The sequence below is a fragment of the Mycothermus thermophilus genome, assembly GCF_041956435.1.
Source record: "Mycothermus thermophilus strain CBS 625.91 unplaced genomic scaffold VTJ04scaffold_5, whole genome shotgun sequence".
NCBI lineage: Eukaryota > Fungi > Ascomycota > Sordariomycetes > Sordariales > Chaetomiaceae > Mycothermus > Mycothermus thermophilus.
In genome coordinates, this window is record NW_027191431.1 from 356535 (window position 1) to 373372 (window position 16838).

Below are 16838 nucleotides of genomic sequence, written 5' to 3' on the forward strand. Positions count from 1 at the left end.
TCTCCCTGTCGCATGCAGGTCCCAGGGACAGAGCAAACAGTTTCGTGCACTGGGGGGGACACTCCTCACCTCGCTCTCACCTTGGTTGTTCCGGACCCGAAACCTTGCCCGACAACACAACAGAGGGGCATCGGTTCACTCTCAAAACTATGGGCATACCGAGGCATCCCTAGGTTGTCCTTTGCTACACTATGTCTAGGTATCTTTTGATATAGATATTCCCTGTCTTGTATTTCCAGATGTAACAGCAGCATGACCGAGACGAGGCCTCTCAGTGTCGGCAGTTCTCACCAGTGTCTGGGTGCTCCCCCCCGCGGGCTCGGTTCGACATGTGAGCTCCGTGACAAATCTATCAGTCACTATCGGAGATGGTGCTTCAAGTCTCAGCGGACATCCAGCATGTTCACTTGGTCGAGGATGGTTCACTTTCATGGTTGCACAAGATGCAAAATCTCAAATCTACAAACAATGAGATTTAATTTTCGATGCAAACACGCTGAAACCGTAACTTGTTTGATTTTACATCTCACTCATCACTCACTCAGCTTTGTTCATTTTTTTTCCCTGACACTGCTGTTTGCGTCTGTCCACAGAGCTGTCTGGTGTCGGTCTTCTGCTCCAAACAGCCCTCGTCTTCCTCTAACCACCCCTGCACAGTGCGACTCTTTTCCCGATTTCTTATCCACCCCCAACCCGGCCAAAACTGACCAGGATAGGCTGGAGAGAGGACCCCCCCCCTCTCCTCTCGTCCTCCTCCCCCCGTCCTCTCGTTGGACCCCTGGACGGCCAGCCGAGCCCATGCGCTTTGGATTTCGCACTCCACGTCGGTCCCTTCCATCCATCCACTCCATTGTGTTCACATTGACCCTCCTTCTCCTCCACCCTCCACTCCCTCATCGCATTGCTCCTCTGCAGCCAACGCGACACACCGCCTGCCCTGTCCCAGGCACACTCCTGTCGCCGCTGGTACCCCTCGAATCTGAATCTCCTCCCCTCCGGCATTCCAATTCCATCCACAAACACTAACCATCCTCTCTTTACTTTGTTCGCCCTGTTCTCATTCAACATCTTCTATCTTGTCCAACTACTCCGTACACTAACTACTATTTTGCTCGACCCTCTTCCTCTCCATTCCCCCTTTGTGGCGCTTCTGGCTGCCCCACACCCGCTTGCGACCGGGAAACCCTTCTTTGCCGAACCAGTCCGCGAACCGCTGCACCAACGGCGGCGAACAAAGCCTCGCCCTTCCAAGAACCATCCCAATTCCCACCCACTCCTCTCAACTCGTGAGCGCTCGCGTCGATTCCACTCCTTTACCTTGACCTTCTCCGCCGTCGAGCCCCCGTTTGTCGTCAACCGCGACCGTCATCGCGATTGAGAGAGAAGAAAGAGAGAAGCCTGGCGCATCGCGCTCTCTGCTTCCCCTCTTCTCGACCCCCCCGTCGTGGAGCCCTTCCAGATTTCTCCCGTCAATCACTTGTCGCGTGCGGTTCGCATTTCCAACCCCGATACAACCACCATCCTGCGACCCGAATAGCGTCGCGGGTGCCGACACCTCGCCGCCCTGCCCTCTTCCAGAGGCCCCGAGCCCGGCATTTCCAATCGTTTAGGCTCCCTCGTCGGCGCCGCCCGCTGCAATCATGTCTGTCATGTTACAGACCCCGTCTCGAGCCTCAACCGCCTCCTCGTCCTCCTTCCAGCCCATATCCCGACAGAACACCATGTCGTCCTACGACGGCTCGCGGTCCGCCCGCCAATCCAAGCGGTACTCCATGTCCGCTCTCTACATGTCCATGTCGGCAAACGAAACCGATCTGGTTATTGAAGACGACCTGGCCAAGGCTCAAAAGACATTACGAGAACTCAAGGCAAAGATTTCTTCCCAGTCCAAGAAGAACTTCGTCCTCGAAAAGGACGTGCGCTATCTCGACTCGCGCATTGCCCTTTTGATCCAAAACCGCATGGCCTTGGAAGAGGTATGAGACATGGCCCCCACCCATTCCGCGACATGGAACGCGCATTAACCCCCCTCCCAGCAAAATGAAGTTGCCAGCCGTCTAGAAGACCCTGAAGTGGTGCAGGAGGGCACCTTTCCCAACGATGACAAGACGCAAAAGTACGGCAACTTGATGTTCCTGCTGCAGTCGGAGCCCCGTCACATCGCCCACCTCTGCCGTCTCGTCAACATGTCCGAGATCGACTCGCTCCTCCAGACCGTCATGTTCACCATCTACGGGAACCAGTACGAGAGCCGCGAGGAGCACTTGCTGCTGACCATGTTCCAGGTGGGTTTCTCCCCGTGTGATAGCCTCCTCTTGTTGTTCGCTTGCTAACGCACACACGCACAGTCTGTCCTCACATACCAGTTCGACACGACCCCTGAATACTCATCTCTCCTCCGCGCCAACACCCCCGTCTCGCGCATGATGACCACTTACACCAGGAGAGGCCCCGGTCAGAGCTTCCTTAAGTCGGTGCTCGCCGAGCGCATCAACAGCCTCATTGAGCTCAAGGATCTGGACCTCGAGATTAATCCTCTCAAGGTCTACGAGCGTATGATTGAGCAGATTGAACAGGACACTGGGAGCCTACCAGCATCGTTGCCCAGGGGCATCACTCAGGAGCAGGCTGCCGAGAACCCTCAGGTCCAGGCCATCATCGAGCCCCGCCTCACCATGCTTACCGAGATCGCCAACGGCTTCCTGACCACCATCATTGAGGGTCTCGAGGAGGCCCCCTACGGCATCCGCTGGATCTGCAAGCAGATTCGCAGCCTGGCCAAGCGCAAGTACCCAGATGCCAGCGACCAGGCCATTTGCACGCTGATCGGTGGTTTCTTCTTCCTGCGTTTCATCAACCCCGCCATCGTCACTCCCAAATCGTACATGCTCATCGACGGCACCCCTGCCGAGCGCCCGCGTCGCACCTTGACCCTGATCGCAAAGATGCTGCAGAACCTGGCCAACAAGCCCTCGTATTCCAAGGAGCCCTACATGGCCAAGCTGCAGCCCTTCATCCACCAGAACAAGGACCGCGTCAACAAGTTCATGCTTGACCTGTGCGAGGTGCAGGATTTCTATGAGAGCCTCGAGATGGACAACTACGTGGCCCTCTCCAAGAAGGACCTCGAGCTGTCCATCACCCTGAACGAAATCTACGCCATGCACGCCCTCATCGAGAAGCACTCGGCCGAGCTGTGCCGCGACGAGAACTCGCACTTGTCCATCATCATGTCGGAGCTCGGTCCGGCTCCGCCCCTGGTTCCCCGCAAGGAAAACCGCGTTATCACCCTGCCGCTGTTCAGCAAGTGGGAGACTGCCATTGACGACTTGACCGCCGCCCTCGACATCACGCAGGAGGAGGTTTACTTCATGGAAGCCAAGTCCATCTTTGTGCAGATCCTGCGTACCATCCCGGCCACCTCCGCCGTCGCCAAGCGCCCATTGCGTCTCGAGCGCATTGCCGACGCCGCCGCCACCTCCAAGAACGATGCCGTCATGGTCCGCAAAGGCATCCGCGCCATGGAGCTGCTGAGCCAACTGCAGGAGCTCCGCGTCATCGACAAGAGCGACGGCTTCAGCCTGTTGCGTGACGAGGTCGAGCAAGAGCTGCAGCATCTCGGCTCGCTCAAAGACGCCGTGCTCGCCGAGACCCAGAAGCTCGAAGAGGTGTACAAGACCATCCGCGACCACAACGCATACCTGGTCAGCCAGCTCGAGACGTACAAGAGTTATCTGCACAACGTGCGCAGCCAGAGCGAGGGTAACCGCCGCAAGCAGCAGAAGCACCAGGTCTTGGGTCCATACAAGTTCACCCACCAGCAGCTCGAGAAGGAGGGCGTCATCCAGAAGAGCAACGTGCCCGACAACCGTCGTGCCAACATCTACTTTAACTTTACGAGCCCGCTGCCAGGGACGTTTGTCATCTCGCTACATTACAAGGGTAAGTTCCGTCAATCTCGAGTTGATCAATGTCGTGAAAGAAAAGACTAACCTTCCATCAGGACGCAACCGCGGCCTCCTCGAACTCGACCTCAAGCTCGACGACCTGCTCGAGATGCAAAAGGACGGCCAGGACGAGCTCGACCTTGAATACGTCCAGTTCAACGTGCCCAAGGTGCTCGCTCTGCTCAACAAGCGCTTCGCGAGAAAGAAGGGGTGGTAGTGTGCGCCCGGTTTCTTTCGAGCGAATGCGAAACACGATGGCGGCCAGCGGTGTCGTCATCGTGGTGATGAAACGGAATTTTCGCACCCGCAGGAACAGCAGTCGCTGGGGCAGCGGCAGGAGACGAAGCAAACTTGGACCGCTGCCTCTTCTTCTCCTTTGTCGTCGACGTCGGGATCGGAAGCGGCGTCAACAACGGCAAAAGCTGTCACAAAGGCGATGGGGAAAGAAGGTGCCCGCCGCTGTCGCTACTGGTGGTGCTCGGTCAGGAAACGAGGTCGCAGGGTCCGTATCGGGATGCGTCGGTTCCGCTGGCGGTTGTGTTGGATGCGGATGGTGCGGTTGCGGAAGCGGGCCTCGGCGGCTGCGACGAACAAGGAGGAGGAGCAGGATGAGGAGGGATGGGTGAGGTTGCGGAGAGAGGGGTCTTCTTCATCTTCGTCTTCGTCGCCGTCACCGTTGGGGTTGTCTGCCCCATTGTCGGCCTCGCGATCGGGATCGTCATCAGCACGATCGACCATGTTGACGACGACCGCGATGATGGCTAGGAATGGGCAGATTATGGCGATGTCGCCGGCGGTTGGGTTGTGACGGAATGGGGATAAGCGCGCTGGCGCGTGAGCATGGCAGGCAGGCTGCGGCAGGGTTGATTGTATGTGTGGGAGGTTTAATGGTGGGTGGTGGTGGTTGGATGGTTTGTCGGCTGGGTTGGGTCCGGATCATCAGGTTTTGGTGCAGGCAGGAGATGTAGGGTTTGACGGGGCGGTTTATCCGATGAACGAGGGACGACGACGAGACGCGCGAACGGCGACAACTACGACGAGTTTTACCTACTTACCTACCTGGTACGACACACGGATGTGGATGGGATGGGACGGGCGGACAACGAAACAGTAACAACAACAAAACGACGACCACGCCACGACGACTGATCTGATCGATCGACGATGACATGGCACAACCACAACAACGACGACGACGGTTCCGGTCGTGCTCTACCGTTCCTACCTACCTATTCTTTTTTTTACTCTTTACTACTATCCTTAATCGATGATTTAGTTGGTTTCATTTTTGGGTTGGGGGAAAGGGGTTGGTTGGTTGGGTTGGTGGAAGAGGCAAAAATGAGGGAATTAATTTTGGAATTACTATTCCCTTGTTGGTCATCATCTTACTTTTACTCTCTTCTCTCTTCATTGGTTGGGCTGGTCGGTCGGCAGCGGTGGTTGTTGGTTGCTGGTGGTATCGGCATGATAATGGTTCTGTTAGGTTGTTGTTTGATGAGGTTGGAGGGGTGTGGGGCTTGATGATGACAGTTGTTGGGTTGGGTTGGGCTGTTTGGGTTGGTTTTGAGTTTTTTTTGTTTTTGTCTTTTTTTTTTTGTTTGCTTTCTGGGGATTGTTTTGGTACCACGATTTTTCGTTTTTCCTTTGTTTTCTTTATTGCTATTAGTATTACCTCTTGTGTTTGGTTTTGACTCTGTTGTTTTGTTTTGTTGTTGTTGATACCACTTTGTCTTTATGTTAGTTGTTTTAGCAGCCTCTTTTGTGTCTTAGGACAAGTTACAATAGTGTATTTGCTTTGTCTATGTGCCTGCCTGCCTGCCTGCCTACCTACCTGCCTGCCTACCTCCCTAGGTACATGAGGTATCTGAATCATTCCTGTGGTTGTTGTTGTGATGTGTGTTGAAAGTTTCTCGTGCCGTCAAGTGGTTTTGGGTTTCCGGCTTTGATGAGAGTTCCCTGAGGTGTATGTGTCTATTCAGCTAGATTGATGATTCCTTTCTGTCTTGTCTCTGTTGGGCACGACAGCCCAAACAAAACTAGACACAGTTTAACCCATCATCATCATCAGTCGTTTTCAATGGATGATTATACTTCAAAGAAAGGAGATGAGATGCATACAAGACGAGAACTAAGTCGAAACCTTTTATTAACATTATTAATCATAACAATCATCTTTAAAAACAAATACAAATACACGCGATCAAAACCAACCAACCCAATCCCTCTAAAAGAAAAGAAAACTCGTCCTCATCCCCAACGCCAGGCATGATGGCATCGCACTCTTTTTCTCCATTTTCTCTCTTTCTTATGTCCACCACCGCCACCATCACCACGATCTTGATGATTCACCCCCCTTTCCTCAGTTCAAAACCTGTGCCCCTTCCTTCCCCCTCGTCCACGCCCAATTCTTCAAGAACGCTGGATCAATACCCTCCTCAAACGCCTCCGTCTTGGCTCTAATCTGGGCGTTCCTCAGCGCCTCCCGGGCCGCGGCGCCCCTGTTGCCCAGCTTGGGCATCATGCGATCGATGGCCTCCATGGCGAGGCTGAAGCGGTCCGTGCCGTTGCGGATGGCCAGCTCCAGCGGCGTGTCAATGTTACCCTTCTCGCGGTAGCCGCGGACGTGCAGGTTCTTGCTGGCTCCCGGGCGCTTGTACGTCAGGCGGTGGACAAGCCAGGGGTAGCTGTGGAAGTTGAAAATGATGGGCGTGTTGTCGGTGAAGAGGGCGGTCCACTCGTGGTCCGTCAGGCCGTGGGGGTGGTGCTCGTGCGAGATGAGCTTGAACAGGTCGACCACGTTGACGCAGCGGATCTTGAGCTCGGGGAAGTGTGTCAGCAGCAGGTCGATGGCGGCCAGGGATTCCTGCGTCGAAATGTCGCCGCACGACGCCATCACCACGTCCGGATCGGCGCCCAAGTCCGTGCTGAAGTGTGGCCAGATGCCGATGCCCTTAGTGCAGTGGATGACGGCCTCTTCCATGGGCAGGAACTGCAGGTGCTCCTGCTTGTCGGCCACGACGACGTTGACGTAGCCGGAAGAGCGCAGGCAGTGGTCCATGCAGGAGAGGAGGCAGTTGCCGTCGGGGGGCAGGTAGATGCGGACGACCTCAGGGCTCTTGTTGGCGACGACGTCGAGGAAGCCCGGGTCCTGGTGGGTGAAGCCGTTGTGGTCCTGGCGCCAGACCACGGCCGTCAGGAGGATGTTGAGAGAGGAGATCTTGCTGCGCCATTCGACCTCGAGACACTTCTCGAGCCACTTGCAGTGCTGGTTCACCATGGAGTCGATGACGTGGATGAACGGCTCGTAGCTGTTGAGCAGGCCGTGGCGGCCCGTCAGGAGGTAGCCTTCAAGCCAGCCCTCGCAGGTATGCTCCGACAGCATCTCCATGACGCGCCCCTCCGGGGAGAGGTTGCCGCCGTTGGAGTCCTCCTCGAAGTACTCGCCCAACCACACCTTCTTGCCGGCCTCGTAGACAGTGGCCAGCTTGTTCGACTCGGTCTCGTCGGGGCCAAACAGGCGGAAATTTGTCGGGTTCTTGGCCACGACGTCGCGGAGGAACTTGCCCAAGTTCGACATGCCAGGGGCCCAGGTGGCGCCCGGCCGGTCAACGGCGAGAGCATACTCGCGGAAGTCGGGCAGGCGCAGGGGTTTGCGCAGCAGACCACCGTTGGCCGCGGGGTTCGCGCTCATACGGCGGTTGCCGGTGGGACACAAGGCGGCGCGGAGTTCTGGGACAAACCGGCCGTTCGGGAAGAGGCGGTCAGGCTCGTAAGAGCGCATCCAGTCCTCCAACAGGGCCAAGTGCTCCTCGTTGTCGTGGACGTCGGTGATGGGCACCTGGTGGGAGCGCCAGTAGCCCTCGAGGAGCTTGTCGCCGATCTTGCGAGGGCCGGTCCAGCCCTTGGGCGTGCGTAGAATGATAACGGGCCAGCGCGGGCGGAATGCCTTGCCCGACTCGCGTGCCTCCTGCTGGAAGCGGCGGATTTCGAGGACGCAGTGCTCGAGGGTGGCGGCCATGGCCTGGTGCATGGTGTCGAGGTCGTCGCCCTCGACGAAGTAAGGGGTGTAGCCATAACCGCGGAACAGCTGCTCGAGCTCGTCGTGGGAAATGCGGGACAGAATGGTGGGGTTGTTGATCTTGTAGCCGTTCAGGTGGAGGACAGGGAGGACGGCACCGTCCGTGATAGGGTTGAGGAACTTGGTGCTGTGCCAAGCAGTGGCCAGCGGACCCGTCTCAGCCTCACCATCACCAACCATGGTCAGGGCGATCAGGTTGGGGTTGTCGAAGACGGCGCCGAAGGCGTGGGAAATGGCGTAGCCAAGTTCACCACCCTCGTGGATGCTGCCCGGGGTTTCTGGAGTGGCGTGGGAACCGATGCCGCCGGGGAAGGAGAACTGCTTGAAGAAGCGTTGCAAGCCCTCCTCGTCTTCCGAGCAATCGGGATAGACCTCGGAGTAAGTACCCTCGAGGTAGGCCTGGGAGAGCACGGCAGGGGCGCCATGGCCTGGACCCGAGATGAAGATGGAGTCGAGGTCGTACTTCTTGATGAGACGGTTGAAGTGCATGTAGGTGAAGATCTGGCCGGGGGCAGAGCCGAAGTGGCCCAGGAGACGGGCCTTGAGGTCTGATTTTTTGAGGGGCTCGCGGAGGAGAGGGTTCTGGCGAAGGTAGATCATGCCGAGACTGAGGTACAATGAAGCCTTGAAGAAGTCATTGTACTTCTTGATCTCGTCCTCGGAAAGGGGTTCGCCCTTGACGGTGGACCGAGCAGGCCCAAAAGGGCTGATACTCTTGATGTCGTTGTGTGAGTCTGGTGAGCCACCCATGGTGGATGTGCTTGTGGATTGTTGTTGTTTCCTATGCCAATACCAATGCCAATGGACTTGGACTTGGTGGTTTGTTTGGGTTGGGTATGGACAAGGAAGAAGGGAGAGGACAATGGATCACAATTGATTTATAGCTATGGACAGAGTGGGCAGCCCATCACCCAGGGACAGACCCGAGGACAAACCCGGAGGACGAAAGTCGGACGGAGACCTCCATGAGCGACCTGATGCATGGCGTGTGCATGGCGATGCAATGCAGTTTCGTGTGGAATCGGCAAAAGTCGACTGAGGTCAATGTGAACATGACTGTGGCTCGACTCGCATGCGTGTCCCTGCAACTCTGAGATTCCGCCAGTTTCTTGACGTCAAATCAGCGTCATTGGCGAAGGCAAAAGCATGTGCATTCAAGGCACGAACAAAAGGTGTTTGCAGCCTGCGAAAGTCAGAAAACGGATGAACGGGGGTGGCCGATGGACGCCCATGGGCCGTTGATGCCGTCATTCCGGCCACTGACGGCCATCGGACCCCGCTCCGTCCGCATCCGACACGGGCCAAGGCAGCCAATCACATCCAGCCCAGAACCGGCTTTCGGCGGGTCCTTCCGCGGGAAGGAGACTCGGCCTGACAGGTGGTCTGATGGCCGCCCGTTCCTGTTTCGGCGGGGCCTCTAGCCAGGCACCTTCCGACGGCAGTTGCCACCTGCATGCCGGCCGGTCCATGCCTTTGGTGCCGATCTCCCATAGCGCCGCGCCATGGACGAGCATCGGCCGCGCGTGCATAGCCTGTTCTGAATCCCCTTTTTGCCTCTTTTCCCATTTCCACCAGGCTTGAGTTGAGCTTTACGGATTTTCGCAGTCCATATTCCAGTACAACTGACTGACCGCCAAATCCCACGGAGGTGCTTTTTCATTCAATGTTAGCCACCACCGGGCCGACTGAGAGGTGACAGGTCTCGTTATGTCCGGGGGCACAGCCCGGCTCTCTAACACCACTCTGGGCTGCCTGTCGACAGTTGCTGATACCCAGTCGCCAGGTGATAGGAGAACCAAGTGTAACCCGCGCCTCGCTCTCATGTCTGGGCCCGACCAGACCCAAGCAACCGAGTTTCAGGGTGGGGGGTTTTGAGCCTCGTCTATAGGAATTGTCAGCCCAGCCCTCGATGCGCGGGTTGGGCTGAATTCGATACGAATCCTTTGGGCAGGTCTTGTCGCGAATCCATCACGCCACTGGTGCATCAAGCGACGGAGTGTGCCGAGATCTCGAAACCTCCATCCATCATTGCAAAGCCCAGGTGTCCAGAACAGGCCAACAAGTGCCATCTTGCTTTCCTCTCGATTCCCTTTCTCTTTGATTTTTTACTTTCATTTTATTTTTATTTTTTTTCTATGTTCTTTTCTGTTGTGAGTTTCTTATGCAGTCCTTTGAAGTTGGGTCTGAGTTGGGAGCTGCAGGGTTAGAGTATGGTCCAGGGTTGGGCGCCGCATAACCCTAACCCTGAAACACACACCCTCGAGCCCTCCGTTGTCTGCTGGTTGCTGGGACCATTGTTTACATTGCTTACATAATAATATCGACCGCTTTTCTTGAACCCAATGTCAACCTCACACATCTCCCGTGGGCTGGAAACGATAACCTCATCAAGAATGATACCAATTTAACGTGTGACTCGTGTCTTGACGCATCTGTATCATATTTGAGATCGACGCTGCCAATTTATATGCCTTTTCTCCATCAATTGATCTTGCAGATGGTTTGGGAGTGTGGTGATGAACTATAGTTCTGAAGATTCCAGGATGCTACTTGGAGACATCTGTCGAAGAACTGCAAGAACTCATGTCCTGAACAGCATTGTCCTTCTTCTACAGCCAAAATAGCAAACATTGAAGTTTAAAATCTTCTTGACTGTATCAATTGAAATGCGTTTGCAACAGCAACAACCATTCTTCCGTCAATTGGTCTCAACTTCAGATACATCCATTGAGTCAATTGGGAAGGCTGCTCACTCTTTCTCCACCTCTCTGTCAGTTCGATCTTCCTCGACTTTCCTCGAAGACATTAATTCACTGAAATGACTCCCAACACTGATCATCCTGAGTCCTGGTACCAAATTCTCTTCCTCTTTTGGATTGAACTTGTCACTTGGAGATGCTTAGAGCTTCCTTTGCTTTCTGTTGAGTCACTGTGGATCTCGAACGAGCTTCATCTGAAGAATTAACGTACGAGAAAGAAGACTCATTACCCTTTCGAGTTACCTTGAGTCACTTGGTGACTCAATTGAATTTCCCGAGACACCTCGGACGAAAGTGGAGTTCAATTTCGAGAAATATATAAAGGTCGCCCTCCCCCCCCCGAGTCTGCGTTTCTGACCGTTCCCTCTTTTCTCTCTCTCAGGACTGACTCACTTATCACAAACCCACTTTGTGATACAGCCATTTCCTGATTGATTCCATTGATTGATCCTATCAATCAATTCTTGTTTCTTTTCTATAGAAAAAAATGTCTTACAACATGAACGCCGCCCGCCCCTCCGCCGCCCTCTCACACAATTGGCAGCCCTCTCGCCCTCTGCCAGAGGGCCTCATCATTGGAAATCCTGCCCTCGCTGCGGGCCAGCCTGCCCAGCCCGCCCCGGCCGCCCACGCCGTTGCCACCGCCGCCGTCACCACCACCACGGGGCAGACCGTCCCCTCAACTTTGCCGGAGCCCCGGCAGCAGATCAGCGGGCTCAAGGCGGCCGCGCGCCGCCCAAACCGCTCCATCGTCGCCAGGTTCGAGTCGGCGGTCCGCTGGTCCAACATGAACTTTGCGGTCCGCGGTAAGTACCTGCGCATCACCATGGAGGTGGTGTACAAGAACGCCAGCCCCGTGGCGTGCGGCGAGGACCCCAACACGCGCGAGGCGCTGTTGGCGGAGATGCGGAGGGCGTATGTCGAGTTCCCTGATGGAACGGAGCTGCCGGATGTGGAGAGCATCAGCATCGGCTCGGGGGCGTGGGCACGGGAGGAGGCGGAGAGGCGGGCTGCTGAGGGGGAGGGGAGGAGTGGTAGTGGGAGTGGTAGTATTAGTGGTGAGAGTAGAACTGTTGGTGTTGCTGCTGCTGTGCCGTCCAGGTATGATTGCATTCTCGTCGGGTCGAAGCGCCGCCGTGAAAACTCGGTGTCGACCACGACGACTACCTGGATAAATCGTGATGTTGGTGTAGTCTTGCCGTCCGCCGGGGGTGCTGGCGCCGCCCCAGCCGCAATCGTCCTCCGCAAGTACCCCGACACGGCGTACGTTGCGATCTCTCGAGCAGCCCTGAGGGATCTCCAAGCTGCTGCCGGGGCTGGCGCGTCTGCTGCCATTGCTGTCGCCACTGCCACCTCCTCCTCCACCTCCATGGCTGCCCCGGTAACTGCTCGTCCCTCTGCGGCGGCGTCTGCGGCTGTCCCTCCTGCGACCCCTCCTGCCGCAACACCTGTTGCTGTGCCCGCTGCCACCGTCGCCGCTGATGCTGCCTCTGCTGCCCCTGCTGCCGTTACGCCTGCCGCCGTCCCCGTTGTCCCTGCTGCCGCCGACGAGCCTGCAGCAGCTATTGACAACTTCAATAACAATGATGACTTCCCGTCAATGGATGACGGGTTCATGAATCTCCCAGGCGTTCCGACCGATGATGCGGAGCTGGCGCAGGGGCTGGGGCTGAGCGCCAATGACTTCCAGACTGACATGTCTGCTGTCCCGAACATTGACGTCGGCGCGCTTTTCCCCGGGCCTGTGGTGACGGTTGATTCTGCTCCGGCAGCTGCCCCTGAGGAGGTTTCTGCTGTTCTGTCCGCCTCCTTTTCCTCCTCTTCCTCCTCCTCTTTTGGCCCATCCTCCGCCTCGTCCAGTTCCAACGCGGAGAGTTCCCTGCCGTCATTGGACATGAGCGCGGAGGATTTCTCGGACGAGTTTCCAGACTTGGAGCAGCTTGTGGCTTTCGTCGGGCAGGGCGAGCAGGCGGGGCAACAGCAGCAACAACAACAGGGACAGCAAGCTCCCCAGGAGCCTGCCCAGCAGCCGGCCCCCGCCCCAGAGCCACAAGTCCAACCGCTCGGGGGCCTCTTCCTCCCCGTCCCCGGGGCGCGTCCGCTGACTCCTCCGCCCCAGCCGGCTAGGCCCAACAACAAGCCAGCTGCTCCTCCAGCAAAGGCCGTACCCCCGCCTCCTCCTCCTCCCCCTCCCCCTCCGCCGCCGCGAGAGCCCGGCCCGCGCGAGCGGGAGCTCAAAAAGTTCGACCCCAGTCGTCGCGTCGGGGATTAGAGGTCCCTGATCGAGATGGAGAAGAACGTGAAGCGCAACATGGGCTTGGAGACAATCCTCGCGTACAGCGGCGAGAATCGGGCGATCCAGAAAAAGCTGCAAGAGGAGCTTGAGGCGGCGGTGGCGGCGGATAAAAGGGAGGAGGCCCGGAAGAAGCAGGAGGCCGAGCGCGAGCAGCAGGAAAAGATTAAGCAGGCTTGGGAGGAGGCGAATAGGAAGAAGAGGGAGCAGCAGGAGCAGTTGGAGGGGGCCCAACAGGAGCAACTGCAGGAGCAACAGGAGCACCAGCAGCAGCAGCAGCAAGAGCCGGCACCGCGGCAGACGAAGACTGCGCAGCGGTCGGAGGGGAAGAAGAAGAAGGGAGAGAGGAAGAGGAAGGAGACGAGCAAGAAGCAGGAGGCTCAGGAGGTTGAGGGTGAGGATGAGATTGTAGATGAAGAGGCGTTGGAGCAGGAGTTGGAGGAGATGTGGGGAGATGCAGATGGGGTTGGTGACTTGGATGCGGAGGAGCAGCCTCAGGAGGCTCAGGCCGAGCTGGGGAATGAGCTCGAGGCAATGTTGAACAAGGAAGATGGGGTGTATGAGTTGGATGCCGACGAACAGCCTCCAGAAGCCCAAGCTGAGCCACCTCAGGAGTCTCAGGCCCAGACAACCCAAGAGACCAGCAGCCAAAACTCCCGGAAGCGCAGTAGCAATTCCTCCGCCGTCGCCGAGGAGACCGCTTCTTCAGAACCGCCTGCCAAAAAGGCCAAGACCTCCTCATCCGACCAGCTCAACGACCAGGAGGAGCCAAAAGAGGCCGATGACAAAGACAGCCTCTTCGGGGAGGACGACCTCAACGACGATGACTTCTTCGCCGAGTGCATCCTTGAAGAAGGCGAAGAGGAAGACGAGCAGTGGTACAAGTACGCTGACGTCCAATTCTCGGGCGAGCTCGACATCGTCACCCCCAACGCCCCTCCCCCCTGGCAGATGTCGCAAATCCTGGCAAATCCGGTCAATTATATGAGGTCGAAGCCGGTGGCACGCGCTGCTTCTCCCTGTCCTCCTGTAAAAAAGAAGTGGATGTCCGAAAAGAAGGCAGCGGCTGAAAAGGAGGCTGCTCGGCAAAAGAAGAAGGCGACTGGCGCTGGCGAGGATAAGACTGGCCGGCCCACAATCGGGCAGAAGAGACTTCCTGGGGCTGCGGGGCAGCAGAAACAGCAGCAACGGAAGCAGCAGCAGTAACAGGAGCAGCCAAAAGCACCTGAGAAGCCCAAGAGTCCTGAGAGGAAAAAGGACCCCGGGCAAGAAGAAGAGGATCGCCTTCTTGCTGAGTGTCTAGCTCTGGAGGTTCAAAGGTTGCAGAGTAGTGGGTCGGTTCGGCAGTGAACGGAGAGAGTAGAAGGTTAAAAAATAAATAAAAAAAGGAGAGAGGGAGAGAGAGGGGGGGGGTGAGAAGAAAGGAGAAATGAATGAATGAAATAAAAGAAAAAGAGAGGAAATGAAAGAAAAAGGGAAGTTAAGAAAGAGAAAAGGTATGTGTGAGTGAGAGAAAGAAATGTATGTAAATAGCGTTGCTTTTGTACTATAATGTAGTAATATTGCTTTATTTTGAAAAATTGCTTAAGCTGCTATGTGAAAAGATGTGACTGATGTGGAATGCCGGTAGTGAGTGTAAGAGATCTTGTAGCGTCAGATCTCTTTGAAGGTAAGTTGCTTGTAGTAACCTACCTGGTCCTCCCTGACATGGACATTAAGAGCGTGAGGTGTGATGTTGTATATGTGTATTGTTCCTTTGATGTGATGTGAGATTCCTGCTCATAGAATGTCTCATGTGAGCTGTGATGTGTTAAAGTCTCTTGAAAATGGTCACTGTGATGAAAAGCCTAGACTCTTGAGGCCGAGCGTGAGATACAAAATGTACCGCAGTGGAAAAATGATTATCCATGTGCTCATCAGAATTGCGTTGTTGCATGCCCAGCCTGTGTGTGAAGTGACTGCATTCAGGTGTGTTTGATGTAGTCATTAATGTGAAGACTGGCTATGGGTCTATGATGTGTCGATATAAGATTCCAATTCCCAAGGTCAATTGTTAGGAGATTTACCGTTATGAGGCTAAATTTCTCTTATTGTTTGCGTGTGCTTGATAACTTGTCCCTGTACATTACCACTGGAAAATGCTGTGTCATTCTCATCAACCAACTGTCCGCCCTCACACGGTCGATGTCCTCACCAAACCAGAGGATACCTCCCTCGGGCACCTCCCATTCCTGTACTGCCACAACCGACTCAATTCCTTCACTTTGATCTTTCCCTGACCTTCCTCCTTTCCAAAGCAATCTCTCGTCTCCAACCCATACACCTCAACGTCTTCACCAAATGCAAACCCCTCCTTCTTGTTCCATTCATCGTCACCCTCCTTGTCAATTCCATTCACACCATCACAAATGGCAACCTCACTCTCCATAAACGGGTTCTCTCCCTCGCCATCAGTTACCTCCCACTCCTCCATCACCCTCCCAGTGTTCTCATCCCTCACAGCCCTCTTTCTCACAGGGAACATGCCATCAAGATAGTGCTGCACAAGCAGGTGGCCATTCCCACCCCGGCCTTTGCGGAGGAAGACACGTCCTGCGAAGCGCGGACTCATTGCCGCTGGGTTTGGAGACGATGTTGGGGTTCGGGAGGTGGCGAAGTGCAGAGCCCCCCAGCGCGCAACAAAGTCGTAAGCGTGCGTGTAATGTTCAATGTGCGGGATTGTTTGGGCTGGGACTGTTGTGCGGCAATTTCTCGTAAAGCGGAGTGGGTTGTTGAAATGACTGGAGGCGTTGCCAAAGGTGTAAATCTCCATCTTGGCGAGCAAATCCTGAGGGAGCTCTTGCAAAAGCCAGTCCAGAACCAAACTACCCTGCACTCCGCCCTGGGAGTGCAGGAGGAAAATGACCTTGGAGTAGCGCGGGTCGTGGAGCTTGGATTTGATGATGCGATAGCAGACGCGGACGTCACAGGTCGCGTAGCCGAGGTTGCGCTGGATGAGACATTCGAGGATGTCAAGGAGGAGGCCCGATCTGGGTGCGGGTGGTTGATGAGTGATGATGGCTTGGAAAGGAGAAGGGGGGAGGGGGGAGCTTTACGTTTTGTTGTGGATGCCGAGGATGGGACGCTTGAAGGTGGCGGCGAGGCGATTGACGTTGGTTTGCATCCAGTGGGATCTTGGAATGATTAGTGCTCGTGGCTTTATGGGGGGACGGGGGTGACGTTACCCAGCAGTGACACCGTTGATGTAGATCCATTGTTCGTGGGCGTGTTCTGGGAGCGCAGGAGCGTATTTGGGGTCGGAGCGATACTCCACCTGGTCGTCATTGACGAGGTTGCAAAGTGCTTTGTTGATGACCAAGAAGCCTGCCAGAACTACAATAGCCATCCAGACGGGGAGCAGCATCAACCATGGCAGGGAAGCCAGAGCTAGAACCTGGAGTATGCCCAACATGAGTTGGATGGCAATGGAGTGGAAGTTGTCCCAGGTCGGATGAAGCTCGCCCAGCTCGCCGGATTTTGTGGGAGTGATGGGCCAGAATATGAAAGGGATTGTCCAGGCATGCTTCAGGAAGAGGTAGACATCAAAGACTAATAGCTTCCATGGCAGGTCAGTGTAGGCAGAGTCGGAGAAGAGGGCCCCGAGCCGGGAAACAAACTCCCGCTTCTCAGGGGCCGCTGGCTGTGGTGATGGTTTAGCCATGAGGAGGATGGAGGTCAAGCAAGTTCAGATTCCATTCTGGACAGGACAGGATTGTGTTGAT

The 16838-nt window shown here is 55.8% G+C and overlaps 7 protein-coding genes across 7 annotated transcripts; 4 read left to right on the forward strand and 3 right to left on the reverse strand.

The window, feature by feature from the left end:
* Window positions 1–1721: 1721 nt before the first annotated feature.
* VTJ04DRAFT_7156 (uncharacterized protein) lies at window positions 1722–4164 on the forward strand (the record flags this gene model as incomplete). The annotated part of the gene is made up of 4 exons (XM_069365452.1): window positions 1722–1976; window positions 2037–2285; window positions 2349–3942; window positions 4004–4164. The coding sequence occupies 4 exons, from the start codon at window positions 1722–1724 to the stop codon at window positions 4162–4164; spliced, it is 2259 nt and encodes a 752-aa protein (XP_069216485.1).
* A 248-nt stretch (window positions 4165–4412) lies between these two features.
* VTJ04DRAFT_7157 (uncharacterized protein) lies at window positions 4413–4685 on the reverse strand (the record flags this gene model as incomplete). The annotated part of the gene is made up of 1 exon (XM_069365453.1): window positions 4413–4685. One exon carries the CDS (start codon window positions 4683–4685, stop codon window positions 4413–4415), a length of 273 nt encoding a protein of 90 aa, XP_069216486.1.
* A 133-nt stretch (window positions 4686–4818) lies between these two features.
* On the forward strand, window positions 4819–5061 carry VTJ04DRAFT_7158 (uncharacterized protein; the record flags this gene model as incomplete). The annotated part of the gene is made up of 1 exon (XM_069365454.1): window positions 4819–5061. The coding sequence occupies one exon, from the start codon at window positions 4819–4821 to the stop codon at window positions 5059–5061; it is 243 nt and encodes an 80-aa protein (XP_069216487.1).
* Window positions 5062–6306: 1245 nt separating this feature from the next.
* VTJ04DRAFT_7159 (uncharacterized protein) lies at window positions 6307–8775 on the reverse strand (the record flags this gene model as incomplete). The annotated part of the gene is made up of 1 exon (XM_069365455.1): window positions 6307–8775. One exon carries the CDS (start codon window positions 8773–8775, stop codon window positions 6307–6309), a length of 2469 nt encoding a protein of 822 aa, XP_069216488.1.
* A 2496-nt stretch (window positions 8776–11271) lies between these two features.
* On the forward strand, window positions 11272–13056 carry VTJ04DRAFT_7160 (uncharacterized protein; the record flags this gene model as incomplete). The annotated part of the gene is made up of 1 exon (XM_069365457.1): window positions 11272–13056. One exon carries the CDS (start codon window positions 11272–11274, stop codon window positions 13054–13056), a length of 1785 nt encoding a protein of 594 aa, XP_069216489.1.
* A 39-nt stretch (window positions 13057–13095) lies between these two features.
* VTJ04DRAFT_7161 (uncharacterized protein) lies at window positions 13096–14283 on the forward strand (the record flags this gene model as incomplete). Its single annotated transcript, XM_069365458.1, has 1 exon — window positions 13096–14283. The coding sequence occupies one exon, from the start codon at window positions 13096–13098 to the stop codon at window positions 14281–14283; it is 1188 nt and encodes a 395-aa protein (XP_069216490.1).
* A 967-nt stretch (window positions 14284–15250) lies between these two features.
* Window positions 15251–16777, reverse strand: VTJ04DRAFT_7162 (uncharacterized protein; the record flags this gene model as incomplete). The annotated part of the gene is made up of 3 exons (XM_069365459.1): window positions 15251–16106; window positions 16173–16250; window positions 16302–16777. 3 exons carry the CDS (start codon window positions 16775–16777, stop codon window positions 15251–15253), a joined length of 1410 nt encoding a protein of 469 aa, XP_069216491.1.
* Window positions 16778–16838: the final 61 nt, after the last annotated feature.